At 41.4% G+C, this 11,859-nt stretch overlaps 1 protein-coding gene across 2 annotated transcripts; it reads right to left on the bottom strand.

The window, feature by feature from the left end:
* Positions 1-221: 221 nt before the first annotated feature.
* LOC132514354 (RAD52 motif-containing protein 1-like) lies at positions 222-9,323 on the bottom strand. Of its 2 annotated transcripts, XM_060138971.1 has the most exons (7): positions 9,219-9,323; positions 8,668-8,847; positions 5,406-5,528; positions 4,862-5,030; positions 3,809-3,907; positions 1,689-1,774; positions 222-230 (listed from the first exon to the last, which is right to left on the bottom strand). In XM_060138971.1, exons 1-7 carry the CDS (start codon positions 9,321-9,323, stop codon positions 222-224), a joined length of 771 nt encoding a protein of 256 aa, XP_059994954.1. The 2 variants fall into 2 exon arrangements, with proteins under 2 accessions (XP_059994954.1, XP_059994955.1); XM_060138972.1 differs by lacking the exons at positions 222-230; positions 1,689-1,774 and having other exon boundaries at positions 3,765-3,907; positions 8,668-8,854; positions 9,229-9,323.
* Positions 9,324-11,859: the final 2,536 nt, after the last annotated feature.

Genomic DNA, 11,859 nt, shown 5'->3' with positions numbered 1-11,859 from the left:
GAGGCGGGATTTGGGCTGCAGACCCGAGTGGCCCCAAACTCCAGCAGCCCAGGGGTGGAGGGGAGAGGGAAGGATGCAGAGCTTCCCGAGGAAACCAAAGGACCTGGCATTCTGGGAAATTCAAAAGTGCTAGGCCAGTTCTGGCAATCTGAACTCTTCCTCCTCAAAGCTGAAGTCTGAGAGACATTCCTGCTCCCTTGGCCACACGGCTGACAAGAAAATTAGCTGACCTGCAAAATGAGCACCAGTTAGGGTGGCGGGAGGGGAACACACCTTACAATTATTCGAAAATGTTGACATTTCCTGCAAACTCTCAGTATTCACGTCTCATTATTCATACACCACTCTATTATTAGGGGGTCACCACTGAATCAGGGATGACTCCAGAACATCTGAAGGAGGAGTTTGGGCAGGTGAGCAATTCATTCTGGGAAAGAGAGTCTAAAACCACGGCCCTTTACATTACTATGGAAAACATCCCCCATCCCACCTTTTCAAAACAGAGCCATTAATCTAGAAAAAAACTACAGTGTCACTTTTCAGAGGTCTACCCTGTGTGCACATATGGAGAAGACACTTAGAATATTAAAGTCAGCATGTTAAGTAATTTTCATGTTAAGTAATTTTCTTGAAATACTGTAACTAGCACTCAGTTTAATTTCTTCACAGTCCTTTTCATAATCTATTTAATTTTAGTCCTTTTTAATTGTCTGGTACACCTTTAACACCTAAACTGCAAGAGAGAAGGAGCTTCACCTTATTTCCAGTGCCTATCACATAATGGTTTCTAAATGGAACTGATTCCAAGATTGGCCTCATTTAGGAGTGGATCTGTTGTTATAATCAGGTTTCCAGAATCTTTAGTATCAATACGGAACCCTTTCCTCTCACATTTCATAGGAAGCTAGACTTCTTAAAGCCCAAACATGGATACGTTTCAAGTTTCCTTGACTGATTTAAATTGAATTAAAATAATTATTTTATACAGGAAAAAACTTTCAAAATTTTTACATTTTTCAGAACATAACCACCTTTTCTTTCTCTACTTTCTTCCCTTCAAAACAAGCTTTGCAACATTGGGGTGAGTTAAATAATCAGAAATCTAGCCAAAAATTAAGCTCTCAGTGACATGAAACACATTTCTTGCTCCTTTTAAATAAAACTCCTATATGCAGTATATTAATGTTTTCTTTCAGAAACTACGTTGACAACTTAATCCCTAATTCGACGCATCCATATAACTGGTTTACAGGAAGGTTCTTTGGCAAAATATTTAACACAAGATATATATGAGATGCTGAGACCTGGGTAATATACTTTACTTAAAAGGCATGAATAGTTTTTAAACAGTGTAGCATAATCACACTTAAAACCATAGTTACTTTGTTCCCAAATCCCTGCAATTCTATTTGAGGGGAGTTCTAAAAGGCCTGTGTCTTCTCCTGTGTCCACAACCGTAGACGTACACTGGTGGCCCTCAATCCTGCTCTCCAAACTTCAAATAAGGGGCTAGAGACAAGGCCCAGGACTTGGAAAAGTCCTAGAAATTTCCTGCCTCAAAAGCAGTTTCACCTTTTCCTAAGGAAGACAGAACTGAGTAGATATGCTGCAGTCTTCCACATCCTGCTGGGTGTTTTGAATTATGTCTACACTGGCTGTGTACCCCTTGAGATTTTATCTCCACATACCTGAATTAAATCCTGTAGTTCCTCTTCGGTTCTAGCATCTGTGACATCTTCACAGGGTCTATATGCCACAGCCGTTTTACCACTTTCTGTAATAAAGTTAACAAGGATCAATTCAGAAGTTTTCTTGTTCTAAAACTTCCTATATACAATGGTAGCACCGAATAATTAGACATTCTTTTGACTTCTAAAAACAGAAAATAAGAGCATTTTCCTAGAAGTTCCCTCATCTGACACTTCAGTTTTTATTATAATTATTTGTGAAGACATATATAAGAAGTATCAACTTTATGATCAACTTTTCAAAAACTTTATGATCTTAGAAATAAGAACTAAGGGGATTTCCTGGTGGCACAGTGGTTGGGAATCCGCCTGTCAGTGCAGGGGACATGGGTTCGAGCCCTGGTCTGGGAAGATCCCACAGGCTGCGGAGCAACTAGGCCCGTGCACCACAACTACTGAGCCTGTGCTCTAGGGTTAATGAAACACAACTACTGAAGCCCACATGCCACAACTACTGAAACCCCAGCACCTAGAGCCCGTGCTCCGCAACGAGAGAGGCCACAGCAATGAGGAGCCCGCACACCACAATGCAGAGTAGCCCCCACTTGCCCCAACTAGAGAAAGCCCATGTGCAGCAACAAAGACCCAACACAGCCAAAAACAAATAATAAATTTATATAAAAAAAAAAGAAATAAGAAATAAGGAATAAGGACATAGAAATGAAAAGCTGTGGAAACAAAAATGTTCAATCAAAATACAAATAAATAGGAAGGCATTAGGTGGGAGTCAAAGTGAGTTCAAACCTCGGAGAGATACCACTGGACTATAACAGATACTTCCTATTAGAAGCAAGGCAAGTGCCTACTCCTTGGGACCAAAATTCTACCAGATAAAATGAACAAAGCTTTGGAGACAGAGACAGAGAGACGGAGCATTTGAACACTCTACTGGCAGAAACTGGCCCATGTACCCTTTGGACAATACAGCTTTCCTCAAGGCAAGCTAGAGCCACCAGGCTTTTTGGTCTAAGGAGTTTTGGGTACATATAAGGAGTACCTTGGCATATTAGGCACAAACAACCCAGGAATTTAGTTTGGTTCTTAAAGGTTGTTACCCAGAGTTGACAGCTGATGGAGATTCTGCCTGACGACCAGAGAAGTCAAACTTCACTGGAAGGACTGCCCAGGCTGGAAGGCCAAGACCAATCAAGGGTCAACTCTTACAAGCCAATAAGGTCTCTGACAACTTAGCTAGGATTTCTCAGTCTCTAAGCCTGCAGGGCTGTGAAGCAGGGGAGCAATTCTGTTCCGGGAATCTACTAATCATAAAGTTTCCTTTGGGCACAGCCTGTGACATTCTCACCGCTGTATAACTCGATAGGGAACACAATCAACGCTATTCAATAGCATGACCAGTTTCAAGGCTCGCAAAAACATAGCCGATTGTCATATAAGAATCATATTCACCCAATACATTAGAAATGAAAACTGAAATTCAACTGATTCCAAAAAGATAGCCTAATAAACACTTCAACAAGAAAACAACGGTAATAATAATAGTCAATATACTTTGTCTGCTTACTATGTTTCAGGCATAGTTCTAAGCTTTTTACATTCATCATCTCATTTACTCTTACAATATCCCCCATTTGGTGGTAAGCTGAATTACTAACCCTATTTGCAGATAAAGAAATTGCAGCTTAGAGATATTAAATACCTTCAAATGTCTCTGGCTAGAAAAACCTACAATAGGGACAACAACAACAACAACAAAATCTAAGAGACAATGTTAGAACTCAAACACAGGTGTCCAAGGCTTATAATCACTACACTACTCTGTATGATAAGCAAGCAATTGAGGAAGAACTGGATCAAACACTTTCTGTATGAACTGAGGCAAGTGATTCTACATCTAAACACTGGGGACAATAATATTTGCTGTCGTTCTTCTCATAAATGCCACAAAGAACAAATTTAAGACTGTTGCTGTGAAAGCATATGGGGAATGAAAGAATATGTAATGTTTTAGATAACCATTATATTCATCGAATTAACTTTTCAAATAAGTTTATTTGCTCACTGAAACTGAAGCACTTCAACGACAATCAAAAGGGTCTTACCTAAAAGCACAATCAGTAATCTCTGAAATGCATCTGTCATAGCTTTCTGAATAGCAAGCTTCTGGGTTATCTTCCTTTTCATAAACAACAATAATGACCCTAAATCCAACCAAAACAGATGAATTTAAAACGCCTATATGAATAACTGATTTCTAGATTATATGTTTAAAACTAAAAATGCATCTGTGATTCTTAGATCATTACCTTAGTGATTAAGGGCAGGCACAACACTGGGCTACGGGTGAATGTCTCCGTTGCAGGTATACCCTGGCATGGCATATTTTTACAGCTCAGATCTATTCTGGAAGTTCCTAAAATACTAGACGGGAAATGCAAACTAAAATCGTGGCAGAAATCTCATATTACTCACAGATTTCAAATGGACAAGCTTAGGCTGCACTGCTACAGACCCTGCTCTCCTCTGCGTAAAGGGCTGGAATCATACAGTGAGATAGATTTGGTTTTAGTGCAGATGATCTGGCCTCTCCTCCACCATCACCCACTCACGTGAATGGTGGAGCCTCCTCCACCCCATTCGATAACAGCCCTGCCTCTGACTTAAAACCCTAAGCCCAAGTGCCATGCATTCTAGGAAAAAACTCAGTATCAATGAGAATCCCCTTTCTAGGGATCTACATTTACTTTTTCCGCTCAGGCCATTTTATAGGAGGCAAAGGACTGAACATTTACACATGAGTTTATTTCAATCTTCAGACAATGATTTTGTTGAGATAACTGAAGGCCAGATTACATGTGTATCTGAAGAATTATTTTAGCACAAAACAAATTATTAACCAAACAAATAATAATAATAATTTTCCCCCCTCCTAAGCTTCTTGGCAGGCAGTGAGTTCTAAAATTCTAAAGTTTAAGGTGCTGTCAGGTATTGCCTAAGATAAAAACCTATATTGTCGGGCAGAAAAGTTCTGCCCAGGGCTTTAGTTGCTTAGAAAAGGTGATGATGTATCTCAAAAGTTGAGTTTCAGAAAGAAAGGAAAAAAGAGAAATCCCACTGCCTCACCTCCCCACACACACACATACTGGAAAACAGACCTTCCACCAACTTATCCAAAGATTCCTCAGCCATGCCAACCCAGGGACTCCTGCACTCGTGGGAGGGCAACCCCACCTCTAAAGCACAGAAGAACTTCAGGCTTTGCTTTTGAAGTGGTGTCACAATATCTTCATTTTCCCTTTCTTCAAGGTTAGAAAGATCCTGAAGCTGTTAGGATTTTGAATTAAAGGCTAGACTTCAACATATTCTGTTGTTAGAAATAAAAACTAAACTCCAGCAATCCCAGGTAATAGTTTAGGTATGCTATCCCTTCAAAATCAACTGAGACTTGCAAATGAATGACTAGATATGGACAACTATTTTTTATGATATACCATACAAATACTGGAGAAAATTTTGGACACCACCATCCAAGTCATTGAGATTATCACTAATTCTAGGTGGCAGGCCAATGCTCAGATACTTCCATGTGGAAGCCTCCTACATCTCCTCCCCATAGCCCTGTTCTATTCTGCTCTGTAAAGTCTAGGAGTTCAATGTTGAAAGGAGTCTGGTTAGTCAAAGAAAGTCTACAGAGTTTACCTTGATGATCCTTTTTGACCACTCATGGAAAACAAAAATGTAATTTGTTAATTCTTGGCATCTGGAGTTGTTTACGGCAAGCGTATTATGATGAACCGCCGTATGTCTGGTGCCGAGGCGAACCTAAAGACATAAAAGACTTAAAACTATCACAACCCTACATAGAGATTTATTTTGGATATACCTGAGATTTATTAATTCCAATTTCATAGAGTGTTTGTGAAGATTAAGTAGGACATTTTAAGCAATGAGTTCACAGTGAGTTCTAAATAAATGTTATTTATTATTTTTAAGTCAGTACTTTTCTGCATCATTTCCAGGGCCCCTGATTAACAGAAGGTTCCCTGACATCCCGTGGTGAAAGTGATGATGAAAGCATCCAAGGAAGCCCAGCAGAAGCCTATTATGGGGCTGGGGGTAAGCAAAGGAATGGAGTGTTTTACTCGTCTCATCTGTAGCTCCTGCTTGAGTATATGACCTGAAGAGGAGACAAGATGGACCTGCCACTGAATTAGGACCTTAATCTGTAGCACTCCCTCCCCAAGGTACTAACCCCTGTTAGAAGAGGGAATATGTATACCTCTATAAATGTATATAAAGCATCAAAAAGAATTAGAGGTTCATCTGCATTAACAAGCTTCTTTGAGAGTGCAAATATTTCCAGTCTTAACTCTCTAAAGAACTTACATATTACTGTGGATTTTATACATCACTACTTCTTCCTGAAACGTCTATTTCCATTTGAACAGGGTGTAGTATATAAATTTTGTCATAAAAATTCAAATAATACAAATAAAATCAAAGCATTGTTCTTTGTTGATTTGTTTGTGCATCTTCCTCTGTCACTAGTTTATGAGCTCCTTCAGTGCTTGAAGGAACCATATATTATTCTTTCCTTGTTACCAGAAAGAATACATATTGGCATATAATAGAGGAGTGATGGTCTGTTGACTGAGTGAATGAATGAGTACATAAGAAAATGAAGTTACTTTCTCCAACTGAAGTTGCCTGCTAGGAAGGAGAAATGAAGATTAATTTTTAAATGTTGAGTGTCGCATGGGATGCTAGGCCCTGTACAGTGAGTCATAATGGAGCTGTCCTGGACAATTAGGAAGGTTCAGAAGGGCTTGAGCCCCTGGGTAGCAGAGACAGCTGACATCTGGGATAACCTTGCCACAGTTCTTGCTGGCAAACCTTTCCCTTCGTGCTACTAAGAGAAGCTCAGATACATTAGGCCTTTCCTTGGTTTTATTTTAAGATGCTATTCTCTTTTCTGTATTTATAAAAAACACAGGGGAAGTAAGATAAGAAGTATGTATACCTGCCAATGAATAAAAGAACACATAATTGGAACTTCCGTGCTGGTGCAGTGGTTAAGACTCCATGCTCCCAATGCAGGGGGCCTGGGTTCGATCCCTGGTCAGTGAACCAGGTCTCACATGTATGCTGCAGTGAAGAGTTTGCACGCTAAATTTCAGGAGCCTGCAAGCCACAAAAAAAGGAGCCTGCCTACTGCAAATGGGGAGCCCACATGCCACACCTGGGGAGCCCTTGAGACGCACCTAAGGAGCTATCTGCTGCAACTGAGATCCAGTGCAAGCAAATAAATAAATAAAATTGAAAAAGAACACATAATTAGGGAAAAATTTCGGGATTGTGGGTAGTAAACTAAGGCTCTGCATTAAATATACAAATCTAATACGAATGCCCTTTCCTCTCAACTCTATAGTGACTTGGAGAACATTTTCTTCATTACGCTATCAGTGACGGGCTATATGCTGTGAAAATCTCACAACCTACGCTTATGGAATGGTCTTTATGTCAAATATAAGAAAAGAACTCATTACTCACAACTGATACTAAGTAACTGTTTCATAATGTTTCCAGGACCATCTGTCATATCTGAGTGGTACGTGAAATGGTCGCAGGGTCCGCAAATAAAAGCATTTCTGACAAAAATCATTTCAATCCCAGGGAGTACTGCCAGGATTGAAGAGGGTGTTAAACAGGGTACAGAATTGAAAGTTAGTGTACCTGGAGTCACATCTGAGGAGAGTTCTCAGATTCAATAAAGGTGAAATCAGTGAGTAAAGAAATATGGGTGAGAAGAGGCAGCAAGGTCAGTAGGAAGTAGCCAGAACAAGAAGCCAATCAGAGAAGACACACAATTATAAAAGGAAAGGTCTGGGAAGTCTAAGCCTCACTCACTTATTCAGAGGAATTGTAAAGGTCCTTAACATAATGAAATGTTAATTCTGGGGAGGTAAATTAGGATGGCAAGTTAATATGGAATAAGGTTTCTACAATGCATTAAAGAATATTTACCCATTTTCTGGAATCTGAAGAGAGTTCTTAATAGGCAGTTTGAGAGTGATGATGATGATGATGATGAAGCCTCCTTTATCTTACATCTGACAAAAGTTTGTCAAGCTCGGGACTTCCCTGTTGGCACACTGGTTAAGAGTCTGCGTGCCAATGCAGGGGAAACGGGTTCGATCCTTGTCCGGAAAAATCTCACATGCCGCAGAGCAACTAAGCCCGTGTGTCACAACTACTGGGCCTGTGCTCTAGAGCCCGTGAGGCACAACTATTGAAGCCTGCGTGCCTAGAACCCATGCTCCACAACAAGAGAAGCCGTCACGATGAGAAGCCCATGCACTGCAAGGAAGAACAAACTCCGCTCGCCGCAAATAGAGAAAGCCGGCACGCAGCAACAAGACCCAATGCAGACAAAAATAAATAAATAAATTCATTAATTAATTAGAAAAATTTTTGTCAACTTCACATATTTAAAATCCACATAAATGTATATATAAGTAAGATTCTTGTGAAGATTTCTTAAATTAAGGGGCAGCAGAAAATGACATGGGGTTTAACATCAGTTAAGTTTGGGTTTGGCCTCTAGTTTCCACGTTTACTGTCATGAACCTTAAGTAAGGCACTTAAGCATCCTGAGTTCGAGTTTCTTCATCTAAAAAAAAAGAAAGAAACAACTGGGGAACTGGGGGATCAGTGGAGCAGTGCATGTGAGAGCATTCTGTACACCACAGTGCTGTACAAACGCTGGCCGTTATTTTTGTTTGTCGGTTTGTTTGTTTTTTCCCTGGGATCTTAGTTCCCAGACCAGGGGTTGAACCCGGGCCCTCAGCAGTGAAAGTGCAGAGTCCTAACCAGTGGACCACCAGGGAATTCCCGATGGCCTATTAGTTTTAAATTCAGCACTTCATCCCGGTAGAGCGAGGAATTCCACATTTGGACCCACCTTCACTGGAGATGTGTGAAAAAGCTGCTTCTGGTCGCATGGCTTTTGGGCTCTGTGGGCATCCCTTGCTGAGTAAAACTTGATGATGGCAGAGAACCCAGGACCTCCCACTGCTGCGTTTGGGAAGAGTCGGACCGAATACAGAAGGCCAAACTGAGAGAAGACTGTAAACAGAGAATGCTTTAGGGTGGTCTCACACTAAGTAAGTGCAGTAAATTTCAGGCCTAGGAAACCAAACAGCCCATTCCTTTATATTCCCCCAGCCCTTCACCACAGGCAACTGTGGTGAGCCTGTAACTCCAAACACTTCTCATTTCATGAACAAGGTTCCCTCTGAAATCCTAAGCTTCAAGAAGCATTAGGAGGCAATTCCTTCTGTTGGGGACTAACTCTCAAAAATCTATGGGGGTGAGCTGACTGCTCAGGTCGTCTCTAGAACTAAGATTCCTCTCAGCAGAGACCACAGGCAGATGAGGTACTGAAGTAGTACCCTGGGGCGTCCAGTTACTGGGGCATGGGGTGTCTTCCTCCACCCCTCCCTCCGCTCCGGCTCGGCTCAATTGCAAAGCCTCGGGGGTGGGTCCAGAGCTCAGCTCCCACACCAGCAAGGTTTTGTCACCCTCGATGGGAACCGCAAAAGGTACCAACTGCACCATCCCACCGTCACCGCACGTGCGCTGCTCGGGGAGCAAGCGGACTACGCTTGCGCACGCGCACCCGTGCTTTTTAAATACTTAGTGCCAATAAATCTAATATATAGAAAAATAGTTCAAAGCCCCTGAGTGTTTTGTGAATAGAAAAGCTTGAGATTCAGAGCAAGTTCAGAGCTTGACTGTCTAAGAATAAATTAGCTCTCCATTCCATTAGAAGGGCTAGGTAGCAGCTTCTGGTTATGGAACCAGAAACTCTCAGCCTCCAAATAGGACATAAAACAGCATCACTTGTACTCTTTATAAAACTGCAGAAACAAACAAAATAAAACTATATTTATACCTGTCCTATAAGACAAAGGGCACTTGAGACCTAATGTATAAAAAATCAGTTTACAAACTGTGATGCACTATATCAATAAGTTCTTATTTGCAGAGAGCACAGCATAGGATATGAGGCCATTAATGTTAATTCCCTTCTGTAGTGGGATAACTGAGGACATGGAAAGGAGACGTGACCCATGAGCCCCCCCGCAGCAAACTGAGGGCTGGCGAATAAGCCAGAACTGCAAACAGTCCTGATTGCTTTGAGCCCCCCCCTCCCCCCGGCAAACCGGGGGCATGCAAATAAGCCAGAGTTGTGAACAGTTCTGAATGCTTCGGCGCCCCCCCCCCCCCCCCCCCGGCAAACCGGGTGCCTGCAAAAGAAACATTGAGTGCTTTGGGCACTGATCCATGAGATGTCCTCAGTATAATCAGTGGTGGGAACGCAAGGAAATGTCCTTGTGCTACTTCAGTATAATCAAAATAATGGTGGGAACTTTGTGCTGTTCTTGCGCTCAAGGACGAAGCATGGCAGGTGCTCACGAAAGCCAATTATTGCTTGTATAATTAATAAAAACATAGGTTGCTGCTTTGGCACTTCTGAAATGTTAAGAAAACAAGTCTTAAAGTGTAAATCTAGATAATGCTTTAATAAAAGTTACCACAGCAAGACAGACGGCGCTGTTTTGCCTGAGCGAGCGGCAGCCCTCTCCTGCTGTGCTTTGGCACAATTCATCTCGTGTGATGAGCTTACTTTCGGCCCTGTCCTAAGAAACTACAACATTTGGCGCCCGAACAGGGACCTGAAGGTAAGTAAGTAATCGCGTGATCGCCGGACCGAAGGGTAAATTGGTCCGCTCGGAGTAAGCGAAACCTTCGGCAACAGTAGAGTAACTGTAATGGGGAATTCCCATTCAGTAGAATTCCAATATAGTAAACTCCTGAAACAGTTATTATGGAGTTCAGGAGTAAAAGTGAAACAGGAATCTTTTGATGAATTGTTTGCACTGGTACGTAAACACTGTTACTGGCTTCAACCTACTGGTCACAACCAGTTAAATTTAAAAGTTTGGAAACAGGTTATGCGAGCCTTAAGAAGAGCTCATCAACATGGAGACCCTAAATCTGTCCGTGTTTGGTCTCTTTGTAAATTAATTTCCCTTGCCCTGAAACCATTACAATCTGAAACGAAAAGTGACAATGGGGCGCGTCCTCAGCGTCCGAATTCTGCTCCCCATCATTCTGCTGCTTTTCGTACTTTGTTTCATGAGTCTCCTATAGAGGACCTTCCTCCGCCCCCTCCTCCCTTTGTGTCTGAGACAAGAGAGAATTTTTCGGATTCCAGTGATGAAGGGGCTTTTTATGATGGTAATAAAGATCGGGAGCAGGTTAGCAAACAAAATGAAATGCCACTTTCTCAACAGAATGAGATTTCTGACATACCTTCAAAGTTAAAAAATTTGATGACTAAACTGGGAGAAAATAAAAGCAATACTACTACTCCTTCATATCAGGAGCCATGTCCTACTATTCCTTCGGCTCCTCCTTTAGAATTAGCAGCTTATCCTGTTGGAGCCTCTCATCAGTTTCGCTTTCCTCTAAAACCTGAATCTAATAGAATATTGTTGGAAGAAGAGATGAATAAACAAGAAAAGCAATATTCTAAATCATTTTTTGCTTTCCCTATTGTTAGACAAGCTATGCCTGCTAATGATCAATTTCCGAATGGATATGTAAATGTTGATTATAACCATCATGATATAAAAATTTTTAAAATGTTAAAAGAAGCCATTAATGCATATGGGATGCATTCTAATTATGTTCAAGGACTTTTGTCTGGGTATGCTACTGAAAACATGTTAATTCCTCATGATTGGGAAGCGATTGCCAAAACTGTTCTTGAACCTGGACAATATATGCAGTTTAAAACTTGGTGGAGATAGTGAGAAGCAGCCGCATGGCACAGGGGTATTGGCTCAGTGCTTTGTGACAGCCTGGAGGGGTGGGATAGGGAGGGTGGGAGGGAGGGAGACGCAAGAGGGAAGACATATGGGAACATATGTATATGTATGACTGATTCACTTTGTTATAAAGCAGAAACTAACACACCATTGTAAAGCAATTATACCCCAATAAAGATGTTAAAAAAAAAAAAAAACTTGGTGGAGAGAGGAAACTGAAACCATGGCAAGGACTAATGCGGTCCGCAATCCTCCAG

The sequence above is a fragment of the Lagenorhynchus albirostris genome, unplaced genomic scaffold (genome assembly GCF_949774975.1).
Source record: "Lagenorhynchus albirostris unplaced genomic scaffold, mLagAlb1.1 scaffold_74, whole genome shotgun sequence".
Taxonomy (NCBI): Eukaryota; Metazoa; Chordata; class Mammalia; order Artiodactyla; family Delphinidae; genus Lagenorhynchus; species Lagenorhynchus albirostris.
Note: the sequence above shows the minus strand (reverse complement) of the source record. Positions and strands in the feature narration are given on the sequence as shown.